Source organism: Tamandua tetradactyla, chromosome 24, assembly GCF_023851605.1.
Source record: "Tamandua tetradactyla isolate mTamTet1 chromosome 24, mTamTet1.pri, whole genome shotgun sequence".
NCBI lineage: Eukaryota > Metazoa > Chordata > Mammalia > Pilosa > Myrmecophagidae > Tamandua > Tamandua tetradactyla.
In genome coordinates, this window is record NC_135350.1 from 22,830,119 (window position 1) to 22,849,148 (window position 19,030).

At 41.0% G+C, this 19,030-nt stretch overlaps 1 protein-coding gene across 2 annotated transcripts in view; it reads left to right on the plus strand.

Moving 5' to 3' along the window:
• The first annotated feature begins 2,991 nt into the window (after positions 1 to 2,991).
• PPP3CA (protein phosphatase 3 catalytic subunit alpha) overlaps positions 2,992 to 19,030 on the plus strand; it is a 350,999-nt gene continuing 334,960 nt past the window's right edge. The window contains exon 1 of one of the 2 annotated variants that reach the window (XM_077142684.1): positions 2,992 to 3,793. In XM_077142684.1, coding sequence (XP_076998799.1) covers positions 3,736 to 3,793 — 58 coding nt within the window. In that variant the 5' untranslated portion in view covers positions 2,992 to 3,735. The remainder of the gene's footprint in view (positions 3,794 to 19,030) is intronic. The other variant, XM_077142685.1, reaches the window with a different exon arrangement.

Here is a 19,030-nt window from a genome sequence, read left to right on the forward strand (position 1 = left end):
ACTCAGCCATAAAAAGGAATGACGTTCTGACACATGCTACAGCATCGATTAACTGTGAAGATTCCACATTAAGTGAAATAAGCCAGATACAATAGAATATTTATGATCTCACATATGAAATAATTAGAACAGGGAAATTCAGAGTCAGAAATTAGAATACATATCAAGGGCAGAGATGGGAGTACCTAATGGGGAGTTAATGGGTACAGAGTTTCTGTTTGGAGAGATGGATAACGTTTTAGTAAAGGATGGTATTGATTATGAATGTAATTAATACTACTGAATTGTATATGTGAAAGAGCTTGAAATGGGAAATTTTGCATTTATATCTGTTACCACAATAAAATTTTTAAACCCAGTAAAAAATTAAAATAAATTAAAAAAAGTGGTAGTAGCAGATAGTGGGAAATTTGAAAGAACATCTGAATAAAAAATATAATTTGCTTCTTTGTTTCAGTAGGCCATGCATGCGAATATAACTAGTCCCTAGTTAATATGCTTAGTTTTCCTTAGAGCAGGATCTGATTCAGTTTACGACGTGCCTCTGTGCTGGAAGAGTTACAGAACCATGCACAGACTTAAAAGTCCCTGATGATAATAAGATGTGTTGAAGTTACGATGAGTCATAATTTTTTCCCACACATACTTCAAGTGGGAGGTACCCTGGAAATATGGTGGACTGAAGGGTGTGCCTGAAAGGTGTGTCTTCATTTCTTATCGTTATCATAACACTTTTCAATGGTGCTCAGTTTAAACCTTCTGATCTTGGTTCAAAAGTGTTTTTCCTAACAAGTAGTGAAAAAGACGGTGCACATAATTGTGGGAACTGCACCTCTGTTGCAACATGTGACAGAGAACTTCTTAGCCTTAGAAGCCAGTATCTCTGGACACGGTTTCCGGCCCTTTTCTCAAGCAGGCCCTCTTTACCGCTAGTTCTTGGCATCCCTCCCTCACTATGTGCCACCTGGCCAGAGACCAGCTCCCAAAATCTGCCCCAGCAACTAGCTCCACTCATGCTCAGGAGGCTGTTTTCAAAAACCCCATACTGAGGAGATAGGATAGTGACCTCTCTGACCTCATATTTTTCTATTTTCCAAAATTTCTACTGGACTTTGTGTTTTATTGAGGGAATATTTTTTGAATCACTTCCCAACTCCTTTCCAAACTACCTACCACAGTGCCTGGCACATAAAAGGAGCACAATATTTATTGAATGAGTTGTCTGCCTACTTACCACACTATCCCGGGGCTGTAAATTGGGCAGTTGAATTTTGCAGCCAGTGGCAGTATTCCTGCGCTGGTGGAACACACCCTGCCTCCAGTCTCCTTTTGCTAGGAAGCCTCCACAAAAACTCTCTGGCCTTTTAGTGTGTGCTTCAGTGCCTTGCAATCCACATCACTGAAGTCAAGTTCCAGCATCATCAGTCAGTTCCTTAATCTTTTTTCAAGTTTGAATTTTAATCTAATCTCTATCTCCAAAACACTGTTGTAGTGGCCATCTCCAAGCTTTCTAAGCCTTTTACTAGGCTTATCACACCCATGGTCCAAATCCCTAGGAAACAGGAACAACCTGATGTTGCAGTTACTTGTAAATAAAACAGGAAGGGGAGGGGAGTGTGGGAAATGTATTCAGCTTTCTTTATTATTCCCAAAGAAGTCCAACTTCCTTGCCCTGTCCTTCAGTGCTGAGGTTGGTTGGAGAGAGGGGCTGTGCCAAGGCCACCTTCTGGCAGAAGGAGCATTGTTCCTCAGACTCTCCGGCCAGCAGGGGGGTATGAAAGGAATATTTGGGTCACTTTCACTCTCCGCCCTCGCACACCTCACATCTCCTCCTTTACTCTCCTGGGAGTAAAGACAGAGATCAGAGTGAGGATCTGCCTCATGTTCCAAGGCCCTGCAGGCATGCGGGCACCGAGTGGGTTTCAGGTGATTGGTAGGAGCGGGATTAGGAAGACGTGATGTTACCCGTCCCGACCAGCGGCCTCGAGCACGTGTGTGAACAGGGGGGAAGTGACCCTCTCCAGTGTTTCTCCCGTCCCTTCGTATCTCCCTGGACTCCGGCAAGGCTGCCCGGGTGATGAGAGCTACCCGGGGTCTCTCGGACCCCCGTCCCTTTTCTCGTGGATAGCCCGTTTCCGTGTCCCAAAGTGTCCCGCACACTCTGCCACGTCTCGGGTCCGCGACGCGCGGGAGCAAACCCTTCCTCGGAAGGTGTGGATGCACGGTGGGAAACAACAATAATCCCATTACAGCCAACCCAAAGGCCCGGATAGTAAAAATAACCGTACACCCCTCACAGGGCGGAGCCCATCTTCCAAAGGTAAGTTGTTTATTCCTCGCCGTTTTGGCGATGACAGCTGCGGCAGCGACAGCAGCTGCGCCGCGGGCCGCCGAGCTCCCCGCGCTCTTCCTTCCTCCGCCCTCTCTCGGTCGCCTCTCGCTCCCACCCCCTTCCCTTCTCTCCCCGCCTCCTCGCTTCTTGCCCTCTCGCGGGCCACGCACACACTCGGAGACACCCTCCGCACTTGGCTACTCACACTGCGACTTAACTCAGCCCAAAGGGCACAGTTGCCAAAGGGGCACTGGGTTGTGTGTGTGGGGTTGTGGGGCGGAGGCCAGATGGGGGTGGCGTGGCATGTCAGAGGTCCTCTCTTCGTAGCCGCGACCGTCCACCCACTCTTCTTCCCTAGTCCCGGTCCGCCAGCAACCGTGACACCTGAGCGGGGACCAGGCGGGAGGCGGGAAGCTACAGGCCCTCCGGACTCGCAGCCCCGAGAAAACAGAGCCGGAGGCGGGACCGACGCGGAGGCCGCCACCTGACAGTGAGTGACACGCACGCCAGCCAATGCACGTCCGGAGGCTTGACGTGGGGCGGGAGGCCGGGGCGGGCTCGGCGAGGGGGAGGAGGCTGCCCGGCCGCAGGAGGCGGGGCAGGGGGGGAGGAAGGGGAGGAGGCGGAGGCGGGCGCGGTGGCGGTGGCGGCGGTGGCGGCGGCGGCGGCGGAGGAGGATAGGCTGCACCCGGGACTGTGTCTGCCGAGCTCCGCGGCTGTGCCTGTGTGAGTGAAGGAGCGGCACGGGAGGGCAAAGGCGAGCGCGGGCGAGCACGGCGTCGGACGTCTCCGGCGGCCGCGGCACCAGCGGCTGCGCTTGCTGTGGGGAAGCGGCAGCGGCGGCGGTGGCAGCAGCAGCAGCAGCAGCGGCGGCCGCCTCTCCGCCGCCGGGGACGCCGAGGCGCGACTGGTGGCACTGACATCGGCGGTCCTGCCTCTTCTCTCTCACCCACAGCCCTCCCCATGTGATCGGTCTTAATCCCGGCGGTGTGTGCGCGCGTGGGGCTCCATTCCGCGGTGCCGGGTCTCAGTGCCCGGGTGGGTGCTCCTGTGTGCGCTTATCCTCCCCATCCCCCTTCCCCCAAGAATAAAAGAAGAACCGAGAGGCGTGCTTAGAAAATAAATAAATAACCACCACACACGCGCAGCCCAGAGCGGAGTCGGCGGGGCTGGAGGCGGCGGCGGCGGCGGAGGAGGAGGAGGAGTGAAGGCGGCGGCGGCAGCGAAGGAGGAGGAGGGACGCGCGGAGAAGGCAGTAACTTTAAAGCCAGCTCAGAGCCCAGACCTCCAGCCGAGCGGTTTGCAGCGCGGCGGCGGCGGCGTTGAGTGTCTGACCCGCCGGTCCGGTCGGGGTGTGAAGTAGGACGGACGAGCAGCGCGTCGCTGTCCTCCGGCGGCTGGAGATGTCCGAGCCCAAGGCAATTGATCCCAAGTTGTCGACAACGGACAGGGTGGTGAAAGGTAAGCGGCGCGCCGCGGTCGCCCGGGTGCACCGTGTGCCGCAGGCGCCCGGGCGGCTCGCCTCCCCTCCCCCGCCCCGGGTTCTTCTCTCCCTGCTCCAGCCACCGACCTTCTAGGATACAGTGCAGCCCTCGACCCCTTCCTCCCCGCGGGCCCCTTCCCCCAGCCTCCGGCCCAGCCCCACTTGGGGCATTTTTGTTTACGGGGGCGTCACTTGGCAAAGGGTTGAGCTGTGGGGAGGCGGCGGCGGGGGTGGCGGTGGCGGGAGGGGGCGCCCGGGGGGTGGTTGCTGGCAGGGTGTAGCTTCTGTGACAGAAATAGGAAGTGGGTGGCTGCTCGCAGGTTTGCATGGGATCGGGTTTATGGTTTTCTTTTGCAGAGGGAGGGGTGATTTTTGGTTTTTAAAAAATTAATACGGCATTTTTATGTGGCCGTGGCTTTCCACCGACTGTCTTGCTCGGGAAGGGTTTCCTTGGCGCTCCATTGCAGCAATTCCCACCGTACCCCCTTTTCCCCTCCCCCCTGGAAGGGCCTGCACAGGACTCGTGAGAAAGCGGGAGAGCGTGGGGGGGGAGTCCGGTACTTCCTCCCGCGCGGGGCGGGGGCGGCGGCCGGCGGGTGGGTGACTGAGGGGGCGCGAGAGGCGGGGAACTACGGGAGAGCCCCCGCCGCCCCGGGATTCCCCGCACACCCCCAAGAAAGACACCTAAAGCAGTTCATCCTCTCTCGCCGCCCCCCACCGACCTGTCATTGCGCTTGAAGGGTTCCCGGGCCCCTGCACACCTCCCCAGCGGCACCCTCACCGCCCTCACTTCCTCCTTGCCCCTGGCACCCCCGGTATAACGGGCTATTTGAGTCGTATTTACTGGCTCTTCTCCCCCGCTTCGGGATTATACATTCCTGGCAGATGGCTCTGGTGCTTCTGGCTAAGAGAATCCGGGATGCTTAGTGTGAGGAAGGGGACAGGCAGTGGTGGTCGCCTTCTGTAGATCGTGTGGGGGAATTCGCTCTCGTCGCTGTGGTATGGGTGAGATGTGGGAGGAACCTTACTAGGAATCCTGGAAGGATGAAAGGAGAGAACAGAGCAGATCGACCAGGATTAAGTAGTATCCCTCAATCCTGGGGTCAGGACACCAAGTAAAACTGGGGTGGGCCTGAGCTGTTGCGGGAGCCGGCCTCAAATTGGAAACAGGCAGCTCTGGCTGATATAGCGTCTGTGTTTGGTATACATACCTGTGATTGTATAGCAGGGATGATGGTGTTGAATGTGGTCAGGGCATGCAAGTGGAGTACAAGGCAATAAAGTTATTTGCACCATGAACACTTATGTTAAGTATCCAATAACATAAAGATCATGATACATAAATCCATTGGGGGGTTCAGAAACATTCCTGGGTCCATACATGTTTGCCCAGTTTTAAAATGATCATCTGTGTGTGTGTGTGTGGTGATGTGGGAAATTGTGACCTTTTTTGAGAGGGAGAGAGAGAGAGGGAATCTTTTGTTTGGTTTTATTGGAATCATTTCTGCTTCAGTGCAATATTTATAGTCCCTTCAAGTAAGGAAAGAATATTGCTGCAAGTGAGTGGAAATAGGACTACAGATGCAAAACTCTTTTATTCTTTCTAGCAGGCATGGATTCTCATGTAAGCAGTCAATTCAAATTCATTCAAGAGCTATGTTTTGTATCATGACTTTTGTTGACATTTTCGAAAGTCTGAAATATCAGGGAATAAAAAATACCCTCCTCATGTGTGAAGTGAGGTATAGTTCCAATCTGTGTGTTACAGTCATCTGTTTTCAAAACAATTTAATGTAAAGTTTACAATTCAAATTATAGCAATTAAACATGCCAGCAGTGAAAAAAACACTCCGTATAAATACATAAGGTCACATTATCTGCTTTAAATCACGAATTGTGAGTTCTTACTGTAAATATAAAATTGTCTGCAGGTGAACAGTGTGAAAATAACTCTTCATACCCTTTTGTTTGGTGTCTTTTCCAATTAATATGGAAGAAGTGTTTCAACAATTACAGGCCTGCTACTTTGTCTTCATTTTTTCCGGTGATGTATTGTAGGTTAGCTTCTCGTTATAAGTACACACACTCACCTATGATTCCAAAAATTTAGTTTACATATTTTTGCAGAATTTAAATACAGTAATCTCAAAATTGGAAAATTGATTTGTATTTGTTTTGATAGGGATCCTTATGTGAACTTTAAATGTGATCCTCCTGTGAAATTGGGCTTATAAAAAATTATTGATAAACCCTCATTTCAAGATACATACCCTGCTACTGTTTTTCTTGTACTTTTTTTGCAGACTTTATATTGTTAAAGGCATCATTGAAGTCTAGATTCAGTATTTTGCTTTGTGATTTTACCATTTTTACTATTAATTTATTAGAGAACATAATCTATTTTGATTATCAATTTCTATGAAATGACATTTCCTCCTGAATATGTATATGAAAGCTTAATGAGGGGAAAGTACATGCATGCTTAAAGGTAAACAAACTACCAGATGATTTTTCATTTGCAAAAATTAGATAATATAGAGTTAACCAAACCAGGACTTTACTGTAAATTAAGTTAGTGCTTCATTGTAGTGGTCTGAGTCTTATTCTTTAAAGCAGGAAAGTGATTAACCTTGAGAAAGTTTTTGTGCTCTTTAAGCTTTCTCTCCTTTACTTAGTATATATAGTAGTATTTAATGACTCAGGAATAAATGAAGACGTATTAGGATCATTATTGCCACATGGCATGCTCTGGTGCTTTACAGTTATCATCTTCATCACTGTGATCTAGCTTTTGTTGTGTAGCAAATTGCTACTTAGAAATAAAGTGGTGCTTGTGGTTTTGTTTGTAGTAAGAAAGCAGTGTGACTGATTTCTCAATTTGGAATTCCATAATGCAACTTTAGAAAAGTAGATTGAGTTTAAATCTCAACTAACTCTGCCAGTCTTAAGCGTTCTATAGCATCTGCCAAAGAGTGTGTTCAGAGGCCCTGGTCAGTTTTCTAAACCTTAAAAATGAAAGGGAGGGTGGTGCAATGGTGGCTCATTGGCAGAATTCTTGCCTGCCATGCCAGAGACCCGTGTTCAATTCCCGGAGCCTTCCCATGCCAAAAAAAAAAAAAGGAGTGAAGGCAGTTCAGATGAAAAGCGTTCATTTAGAGCACCTCACAAAAAAAGAGTTACTTCTCTTACCAAAACTGGTGCTATTTCATTTTTCATTTGCCTATTCCTGGATAAATAGTAATAACAAGTATAAAAATTCAGGGAAAACATCTTGGTAGCCTATTTATTTGATTTCTCAATATTAGCCCATTTATTTGAAATCAGAATAATTTGGTCTGTTTTCTGTTTTCCCTTATTTGTTTTTTAAAGAAACATTGCATAGCTAGCTATAAGGCAAAAAAAAGATTGAGGGCAATGCATAGAATTACTATCACTGCCCCCTACCCCTCAATACCACACCTGACTGTCTGGTTTTTTTTTTTGCAGTGGTTTTCTAGAGGCCTTGTTTGGACTTTGGATTCTCTTCATTATTCCCTTTCCTATTTCTGCATGGGACACCTCTTCTCTTCCTCACATTTCTTCCTGGCTTTAGAACTTTGCTACATGGTAGTTAAATACTTGGAAGAAATTAAAATGTAGAATGAGTGTGTTGCTTTGTTATATTTCTGCTTCTCTCCTCTGTTCCCATCTCTTCAACTATCTGATAATGGGGCCTTTTGCCTTCACCCAAACTGATTATTAATGGTAGAAATTTTCAGATGCCTTTGTAGTCTGTTGAGGGGTAGGTTCCTGGAAAGAATTTTAAGGAAACTCCCCAAAACACCAGATAGGTGGCTGTTGTACCTTGTATAAGGTTGGTTTTGGCCATGGAAGATACATAAAAGGAGCTGACTTTCCATGAGTATTGCCAACTGACCTGTTTGTGAAGCCAGATACATCATAGGAAAAATCTGGAAAAATATCTAAGATCATATAAGCAAGAAGATGGCAATTAAGTAAAACATTAAGTAAGTGAGTATTCATGCTACCAGTATTTGTTTCCAGCTGTATGAGACGTCTAAGATTACTTGAAAAGCAAACAAGGATAAGCTACGTTAGAAATAACTGTCATGTTTGGGTCTTGAAATGAAATAGTAAATAATGCCATTTCTTAGTGGTGAGCAAAGATGAGCTCAGAGAAGTGAATTTATTTTACTGACATCTTGTTTATGTTTACTATCAGTTGAGTTGTCCTATGGATCTATTTTTCTATTTAAGTATAGTGAAACCTGATTAATTCAGTGTTGTTAATTTAAATTCACTATGATTAAGTATAAGTATTTGGTGGCTGAAGTTCACATCAGCAGCTGGCTCTGAAGAAAGGAATCTGGTAATCTAATTCATATTGTAAACAAGAAGTTTCAGGCATGGTTAATATAGGTAAGAGGACGGATCCTTTTTAGGACTTAGTGAACTGTATGCAAATTCATTCTTTAATTACAAATTAGATCGATCCATTCATTGGTATTTCCTTTTAGGACTTCTGTTATAAAGTAAATATAACAGAGATGCATTATTTTCAAACATTCTGTAATCCAGGCTTAAAACAACAGTTGGGACTGGGATTCAGGGAAATTCCGGTGATTCTAAAATACCATTAATTTTAAGAATCAGCATTTTAAAATAATTTTTTGGAGTAAGGGGAAAGAATTATACTTTAAATGGACAATCTATTTTAAGACATCCAGTTAAAATGTGAAACTTTAACACCTCAGAATCTAATTGAGGTTTGTTATACCGTTTTTTTATGGTCATTAAAAAATGTGTCTTCTTAAATGTATCTATTTATGACCTGTTTTTATTTATAGTTTTAGAGATAGGAAATATGACTTTCATATATTATGCATTTAGAGCTTGTAATTAGTTTTTTATGCTTTTCATTATTTTTTGTGTGTCAGCCATGTGTAAAGTTGAAACTAATTATGAAACCAAATAAAGTAAGAATCAATTTAGAGTGACCTCATTGGGGAGGAGAATTTTTCTAGAGATACTTTCCTTTAGCACATCTAGTTAAAGTATGTTTTTGAAAGTTTCATGAAAATGCCATATCAGGTACTTGCAGAAATATAAGAAACGATAGTGATTAATGGTACAGAACTTTAATAGCTACTAAAAAATAATTTTGTCAATATTTTCAACAACTTCTGGTATAGCAGGCTCTTGATATTGCAGAGGGTTATAGTGAGATCTTGTTGAATTCCAACTTTTCGTATTTCTGCTATTTTATTCTTAGGCTGCATGTACCTTTCCCCAGATAGCATGTAAAAGGAGGAATAACTGTACACACCATTCATTATGCAGGTCAGAGGATCATCAAAGGGATGGGGGAGGCTGAGTCCATTTGTTCCATTTACCAAGTGGTAATCCAATTACTGCTGACACAGAATTACAAATGATAACATGTTATGTATTTTCAGAGTCACTCAAGAATAGTCAGAACCATTGATACTGAAATCCATGAATGGCTTGGGTCTACAACTGTAGCTTATGGTGGCACTTACTTTTATAGTTGGAGAAATGGAGACAGAATAGATAGAATAATCACAGGTGGAACTAATATCAGGTAAGTGTAAGCATATTCTTTCCTATAGCAAAGGACTTGAAAGCTGTCAATTCTTTCAATATATTTAAGAGGTCATTATAGTTATGAATTTTAGTTTTACTAAATTAGTAGCTATTGTAAAAATAGTTTGAATAGGAAAGTAACTAATATATCTCTGTATTTAGTAGAAACAGAAAATTCTGGTTATAAATATAATCTGGTTTAATCTTGGCATGAGGTGCACTTAAGAAATACCATTAAGCATTGCTTTCTATTCAGGTAAACATACACACAGAAATAAAACTAGCATAGTCTACCGCTAAGGAGTTACATTTACTTTTATTTTGAAGGATGCTATCATAAGCATCTGTCTGATTAAGGCCCTCATTGTTCTGGTTTGTAGATTTTGTTAATTTTTGTTGGAAATTCAGATGAAAACAGCCAACTTTTTAGGTTTTCCACACCCTTTTTAAAATATAGTCTTCAAGTGGTAATGATATAGGTACCAAAACAGGATTTCAGTTTATAAACTAAGAATTTATTAGCTTGAAGATATTAGTATTTTTGAACCCATTTTATTTTACTGTAAACATCCTATCAATTTATATTTCATATTAAAAGTCAAATAAACTTTTCATATTCCTCTATGGTTTGTGTTCTGAATAATGGCTCAGATCAGATAGACCATCAGTCTGAAGACCTAGACTCACTGCTGGGATCTCAAATCCGTTTTTACAAATGAGCACTCGGGTAACCGAAGCCTTAGATATTAAAAATAAAAACTTCAAATGAGGATGCAGTGATAAATTATTATAATCCTACATTTTTGAAATTAAATAGAATCGTTTTGAGACCATGATGGAGAGAACTAGGACTAGGTTTTTGTTCATTTTATTTCCCTAATCTATGCTTTACTTCACAGCCAGATATTATGAGTTGATTTTTAAAGTTCGCCCATCTGATTGTCTATGAATTTCTGCCTCTTGCATCTGGAAATTTTGCAAGTGTCTGTAATGAATAAAACAGAGTAGATATTGGGGATTATTTTAAAAGCTGCTTCCAGGTTGTGACATATCACCTTACAATTTTTATCAATTTCAGGTACTTTCTACAGTTATTAGACCAGAAGAATGATGGTTGATGATCAAAGAGGGAGTTTTATTCACATGAAGCTAAACATTTAAAAAATTCCCATCAGTTCTAAGATTCTAAGCGTTAAAGGAATCTCTTTCTACAGTGCCTCTACAGCTTCATTTTGGGAGGAAATGGTGGGAGAAGGGGTGCTGGGGTGGGGGTTACTAGTTTTGACTTAAAAATATTCAGTTCCTTGTCTGTATGTAACATAAGAATGTTTTAGATCTTCTGGTATGTCACTGCCCAAACTGTGTTTCCCATATTGATGCACATACCTGGAAGTTGCATAAAATTATTTGTTAATGTCTGTATTCAGAATTTTATTTTGGAAAACATGACCATTGAACCAGTGGTGCCTTACTCAATGCTTTGCTCATTATGCACTGAAAGATTTCTTGTTGAATGATTTGGGCCTTGCAGGATGCTCACATGTACCTTGAAGCAGTAAGTGGAGACAAATTTTATGGTTGTGTTATATTAAGTTCTGATTTTTTGTAAATGGCTCTGTATGGTGACTTATCTGGTTAATTGGAATGCTTCCTTGCTAGCCATATCAGGGAATGGAGTATGAGAAGGAGCTATGAATAAAGCAACACAATTATTTTGAGTGTGGTTTAGTTTTTTTACATTTGGACCTGCTTTATGCCAGCTAAGTTTAAAAGGCTAAATCCTTTTCTGTGTAACTTATTAGTTTGAGCTTGAAAACTTTCGGTTTTTATTATGTTTCCCTTCGACTGATCAGTTTTTGACAGGTGAGAAAGGATATGTTAATGGCTCTTAAATTATTGCCCAGACTTGGACTAGAAGAGAAAGTGTCTTGGCAGATAGAATGATAAGAAAAAACTAAAACAAAAACAAAACCTCTTCCTTTGTTTACATATCCTTTTCTCATTTGCTATAATGCTTTTGTAATCCAGAAATAGGGCCTTCTTCAGTGTAACCACCTACCCTCCTGTGGCCCCTCAAATGACATTGGATGTTATCTGGTGAAAAGATGTACAGGCTGTGAGAAGTTTAAAAAAAAAAAAGAGAAGTCAAAAATCGTGGCACCAACTCTGCTGACTCCCTGTATTCTCCTAAGTGGGCTTTAAGCCATCTGTTGACATTATTTTTTAAACGTCTTGCAAACTATCATTTTATCAAATTAAATTAAAAGCATAATATATTCTCTTAAAGTGATAGAACCTGAGTCAGGACTTCAAGGTTATATTATTTTTTTTTATTTGATTTTTAGAGGGAATTAAAATCTTGTGTTTTTTTAATGATGAACCTTGCATATTTGAAATGTTGGTTTATTATATATATTTAATGTGAATAAATTGAAGTACAGCATACCTTCTCTGTGTGGGCCTGATTACTCAGATGAGAACAGATCACTTGATCAATTCATCATTCAAACTTCAGTTCTCATGTCACCTTCTCTTGAGACTGGCACTTTTGACAGTTGGAAGTAAAGGAACAAAGATACCTCCATTAGAGCATTTAACACATCTCTGTGATGATGTATTTATTTATCTGCCTCTCTTCCCCATGAAGTGGAGTGCCTTGGCTTCATTTATCTTTGTGTCTTTAGCCCTAGCATATTAGCCTGCCATATAATAGGCATTCAGAACATGCTTGGTAAAGGAATGAAATAATAGATAAAGAGCAGGATGAACTTAAATATTTAAATTATGGGTTCTTTTCTATTTTGAAATTTTGGAGATCTCAAATCATTGGTGACTTAAAAACATCTGATGAATTTCTTAATTCATAAGTACCAGCCCTGATGAGTGTGTTCGAGTGAGTTTTTGAAATGCTCTACTTCATTAACTGAGATTATATGTTTTTTTCCCCTGGAGCCAGCATGCATACCTGGCAGAGTGGCTTATGTAGGGAGGTTTTGGATGCCAGTGGGTTAGTGTCAGTTGAAAGCATATCAGTTGGTTTTCTCAAAGGCAGGTTATGGTTTCTTTCTCAGGAAGATTGGTGATAATACTAAATGGGGGAAGAGCTGTTGTGACAAGCATCAGGGAGGTCCAGATTAGGATTCACAATCATAATGCTCAGGCAAAGATAAGTAAAAGCTTAATAAGGTTAGAAATCAGAGCAGAGCTGTAAAACACACTGCATACTGATATGATGTGACTGACTGTGTATATACCAATTAAAAAATTTTCAGGACCAGAGCATGAGTCCAAGCTGCTCATGAATCAGCTTTTTTGACAGTACGTTTACATGGTGAGTGTTTTTAGAAAAGCTCAGCCCTGGGCTCCACACCAACAGAGAGACTGTGTGGTAAGGAGCTTGCTCTCAACTCAGTTCTTACAGATGACCACTGAACTTACACTAGCCCAGACTTGGTTGTTTTCAAGCCTCAGTAAAGCAGGACTTTCCAAGTTGTATTTTATTTTAGTACTGAAGCAGCTTTTCTAGTCCCTCACGTGGGCCAGGACTGAAACCGTCTCCACTAGTAGAGAGAGATTCTTGCTTGAAGTTGTTGAAGGCTGGAAGTATATAGTTTCCTTCATTATAGTCTCATCATTGTCATCTTCTGTCAACTTGCATTTAGCACCTGGGAAGGAATCTCTGTTACCTTCAGCTCTGGTCAGAACTCTACCTGAGTACTCTGTCTCATTTGACTTGCCCTTCTAGAAACAGATGTGGAAAGTTCGGAGTATGTTAGAAAAAGAATTCCCAAGATGATTAGAGGACTAAATTGCACAGGAACTGAAAGATTATTTGAAAACAAAAGGCTGAGTGATGATTTACCTGTTGATTTCAAGCGTTAGAAAGCCTTATTTTTTAAAAAACAGATGTTGTCCATTGCTACTATTAACTAAAAAAACAGTAATTGGAAACATCAGTGGCTTAGGTGGTTGTCAGTGCGAAAGTGGATTATGGGGCTCATCAGACTGGAGGGCATAAAAGGGATTCTCATTTATTTGGGTTGTAAATATGAACCTGTATATATGCCAAAGAATAGTCTAAACCTAAAATTAATGAAGTTTTGAAGTTGGAAGGAGCCTTGGAAATCGAATTCCCCGCTTGGCCTGGAACCAGTCCTCTGACTCTGTGTTTGGGAGAGGGATTGCTGGATATATGGGAAACGTTTTTATCCTTAAGCACTTGCTCATGTCTGAATCTGGGCGTACCATGGGAATTAGTTCTTAGAATTGGAAGGTGCACCAGACATCTTCCAGCTGAGGCATCCACCCAGCTCAGGCATCCACTGAATGAGGACCCTGTACCACTCACCCCTCCCTACCCCCTACCCCTTTTCCACCCCTCACCCCCCAATCCAGCTTCCCTGATGGGTGATTAGCCTGCTACTGTGTGAGAGGGACTTCTGTACTTCATAAACCTCCTGTTTCATCCTGGACTTCTCTGCTTACCTGAAATGCTTCCTTATGTTTGACCTCATTCTGATGATTTGAAATGCACATTCATCATTCCTAGCATTGTCCTGTAGACTTCTATAGAATAAACCTTACTTACCTTCCACAAGACAGACCGTCTGATATTAATAACAACTTTCATGTTCATACATCTTGTATTCTCCACTTAGCATGGGTTTTGGCCTTTCCCCGTCCTAGTGGCTGTCTTTTAATCCAAGTCAGGTTGTCAGGATCCCCTGAAATGGAGGAGTTAGCAAAAATTCATTGTGTTGGTGGTCTTATGCCTTGTCTGCCTCCCATTGAAATTTCCTTCACTTGTATCTTCGCCGATTCTTTGCAGCTTTAAGGTGTCAGATTCCAATTTGTTCTTAAGTAGGGACTTCCCAGAGAACCTAGATAGCTGCTGGTACAGTTTAACAGTACTTTTCTAGAGGCATTGCTTTTACCTTTTAATTCTAATACAGGTGAATAATAAAGACAGGATAGCACGATGGTGATGATGGAGCAATTGAGAGATGCATGAAGTCTGTTGTTTAATGTTCAAATCACTCCCTGTAGGCAACTCAGCACCCCACTTGTCTAAAACCAAACCTGTCTGTTCTGCTTGCTTGCACTTGTGATGAGTGTTTGAAAATTGTTAATAAACAGTTCTGAAGGCCGTTTAGTTTGGCTAACCCAGTGAGTTCCATTGTAATTTGGTAACACTGAGACCTAACGGAGGGCAGTGTCTTCCAACTATGGTGTCACAACACATTGCTGTGTTACACTCAGCTGTGAAGTATTAACAGCTACTGATAACAACATACAGAAGTTTGCAAATGATTTATTTAAAAATATCTATCTATAAATTGCAGTAAATTCAAGTTCAGCCCTAAAATGTCATTTTCACTTGCATTCTGATGTGTTTTTTCATGCAACAGAGGAAGGGGAATGATGGTGGGGATTTTGCATGACTTGCTGCTTGCATGATCTCACTAATATAACATTAATCACGGTGGAAATTATAAATCCTTGTAATCTATGTCAGTGTTTGCTTTATTTCCCTGAACATTTTTGAGAGGAACTTGTTAGAATCTGATTTACTCATGATAGTATTTTACACAAGTGAATGTCATCTCAATGGGATAAAGATTGAAAGCTTAGATTGGGTAATATGCTTTTGCTAGCCAGTTCTTGAAACATATAGGTAGGCTCCCTGATGGCATGATTTCAGAGTGCTCTATGAAGGTTTCTGTCTTCAAACATTTCCAAGGTGCATCCATACCTGAAATTTCATGATTAGTAATTTATTTGGGATAATATTGGCTACCTTTGGTAGAAATTTCAGCAGTAACTGATTTTTAAAATATACCGAAGTGGATTGACTAATTTAGATTTGCTTCTTTGGGGTGGTAATGAATCTAGGAAAGTTCCTGTTAGGAGTCTTCTTGAGAGTGAACTCCATGCTTCTTTTCAAATCCATATCCCAAACACCTTGTAGCTATGACTCCGTTTTCCATACTGCCCCATTCAAGTATGATGTAACTGTGATATCCCAGGTGGTAAATTGATAAAATAATCCATTAAAGAGTATAAACTGGCTGTTGAAAATGATCATTTCTTTCACATATCAGTCTGTCCATCTACTCATCCAATCTTAACCTATCGATGCATGCATCAGAGTTTTAGTGCCTACTGCTTGCTTGATTCTATGCTTTGTTCTTGGGGATTAATGTAGACTAGGCAGTCTCTGAAGGCTACTGTCCAGTGTGGGAGGTAAAAGGAAATCACAATGTAAGTTATAATTACTCTATTAAGTGCAACATGCTGTAGAAGTACAGAAAAGGGAATAATTAACTGTCTTTATAGACTGTACTTTCATTTTTGGCAGAAATATATGTTGCCAATATCAATTTTCTCTGTGTATAATATTTAGGCATATTGCTAGGATGCTGAATTTATTTTAAAATGAAGATAGCATAAAAGATGCTGTAAAAACAGCAATGAACATTTATATCTGGGTTTTAGTAGTTATTTCAGCTGACCTGTGAGCAGGGTATGTGAGATAGAATCATGGGCTATTGAAGATTGAAGTGATTTTAAAAGTCAGCCAGTTTAACTATCATCTCCATTCCCCCTTTGTACCCTGTAACCGCCCCCTCCCCACTAAAAAATTCTTGATAAATGGTTAACAAGCTTCTCTCTCTCTCTTATTTTTCCCCCCTTCATACATTTTTAGGCATTGGGAGGCAGCATGATAGTGTGGGAAGAGCATTAGTTTGGAACTCGACAACACTGGGATTTAAATTCTGCTCCTCCATATGCCAGCTGTTTGTCTATGGGCAAGCCATTTAACCTCTCTGAACTCATTTGTTTTGCTGAAAAGTGGAACTGAGAATATTCAGTTTGCGAAATTGTAACAATGAGAGAAATTGTATGTACAGCACCTAGCTCAGTGGCTGCTCTGAGAGCGCCCTTTACATGTTAGGTTTTGCTGCTTCATTGTTGGACAGCTCCTTTGACAGTCAAGCTTTCTACTTCTAAAAGTAACCTGTATTAAAGTCTATAGTTCCTTACCTCCTAATCACTCTCAAATCCACTGTAGTTTGGTGATTTCTGCCATTTCATTGAGACAGTTTGATAAAGGTCACTACTGCCCAGTTGCTGGTTTCTGTGATATTTGACAGGGTGGGTCACCTCCTTAATTTTGAAATAATCTCTTCCTTGGCTTTCATGGATTTCTTTCTCTGACTTTTTCGCCAGCTTCTCTTAATTGAATCCTAAATGTTGATGATCTTTTATTCTTATACAATTGCTTCCACAGTAGTCTCATCTCCATTCACTCATCGACTTGGCTACTTCTTGTAGCCTCATGATTAACACATTTTTTTGCAACCTTGTCTTTTCTTTGGGGTTTTCTCTCAAATCCCCTCTATATAGCACTTACTGTATATGGGTTAGGTGGAAATAAAGTAGGGTACCTGTTTCTTCTATGTTTCCTATTCTGGGTGATGTTACTGTCCATCCAATTATTTAAATCTGTCACTTAGTTCAGACCTTTTTTTTTTTTTTTAATAATAAGCTTTATTTTTAGAGCAGTTTTAGTTTAGGTTTACAGAAAAATTACACAGAAAATACAGAGCAATTCCATGTTACTGTCCCCTTTTTCCACCTCCCCCTAAATACTTTACCCTGTTAATAAACTCCTTGGATTATTGTGGTACATTTGTTAAAATTGATGAACCAATATTGAAACATTATCAGTAGCTAAAGTCTGTCATTTATATTAGGGTTCCCTCTCTGTCTTGTTCAGTTCTATGGGTTTTGACGAATGTGTAGATGTATTATGTCATGTGTCTACCATAATGGTATCAGAATAATTTTACTGCTCTAAAAATGTCTTGTGATGCACCTGTTCATCTCCCTCCCCTGCCCTGAACTCATGGTAAGTAATTGCTGGTTTTTTTTTTTTTTTTTTTTTTTACTGTCTCTACAGTTTTGCTTCCTTACCTCCTGCTCACTCTCAAATCCATTGTGGTTTGGGAATTTCTCCCATTTCATTGAGACAGTTTGGCAGAGATCATCACTGCCCAGTTGTGATCTCATGTAGTTGTGATTGTATAGTATGTATCCTTTTCAGACTGGCTTCTTTCCCTTAGCAATACACCTTTAAGGTTCCACCATGCCTTTTCATGGCTTGATTTTCATTGCTGAATAAAATTCCATTGTATGGATGTACCACAGTTTGTTTATCCATTCCCCTATTGAAGGGCATTTCAGTTCAGACCTTTTAAATACTTCTAACATCCTTCTAATGTGGTTCTTCTAACATCAGTCTCTTTGCTTACAATCTTTCCCTTCCTCTATGCTAATTTTCACACATCATCACTAGTGATCATTCTGAAATGGAAATCTGATTATTTTCATTGGGTTGGATTGTTGGTCTTTATTTTATGGAGTTTGATTCTTATGAAATGAATTTTGAAAACTTTTATAATATAGCATATACCATATTTTATTGACATTATTTTAGTCTCTAATGTATTAGAATGTCGATTTCCTTAAGGGCAGGGAGACCTTTTTAAATTCATATATGTATTCTCAGTTTTAAAATGGGCTTGACATACACTAAGTTGATTGAACTAAAGTGAATTACTTGACAATCCTAACTATATCTTCCATGCTTTTGCATTTTTTACCTTGTATGGAATGCTTTTGGTAATTTTTTTGTGCCTCTTCTGGTAAAAGTATCCCTGATCCTCTTTAGCACAGCTGTCTGTGCTCCTTCTTTTACCTTGTGTACAAAGTGTATCACAAACACTGGTGCCATATTTTTCTCCTTAACTGTAAAATCTTTGAGGGTAGGTCTTAACCATTTGATCTCCCCAGTGCTTAGCATGATGCCTAGCACAAAATTGTTTTTTTTTTCTGGCAAACAAATTGACTGGAGAAGATATTCTTGTTCATCACAAAAGCTTAATGATATTAGTACTTTCTTTTTTTTAGTATCATATTTATTAATGTCATCCAAATTGAGTGACCTTTTCTGATACTCTGAACTTGTGGAATACTTGACCTCCTTGTCCACTTACCTAGGGTGTTTTCATATGAACCTGTAAACCAAGCCTTTACTCTTGATTTTGCAATTATTTTACAATTTTTAATGTAAAAAAATTTTATAAAATTTAAAGTAACTCCTCAGTTTGATTTTGTTTTACTTAATATATCCTCTTGTTCTAGCTTTTTAAGAATTTTTTTATATCCTCATACTTTTACCTGATTTTTGTTTTTTTTTAATGTTTGTCTCAATTTATGTCAGTAGATTTGCCTAGGTTTTGACCTAAACCTGGTTATCAAATTAATTTTGGAGCCAGTCTCTTTGGATGAGTGAGTTTGCAATTTTTAATTTTCGCTTCTTCCAATGTAACATGCGAAGAATTTCCACTTACCTTGTGTTAATAGGAATGTTGTGGTTTCTGTGGAAAAAATAAAGAGGGGTGCTTGTATAGTTTTTGTCCTTGATTCTTTCCTCACCTAAATGGTATTTGGTACTGTAGTTGTTTGTTGGAATAATAAATTAAAAAACAAAACAAAACAAAAACAATGCCCGATGCCTTTGCTTATCCTGAGATGCATTTTAATAC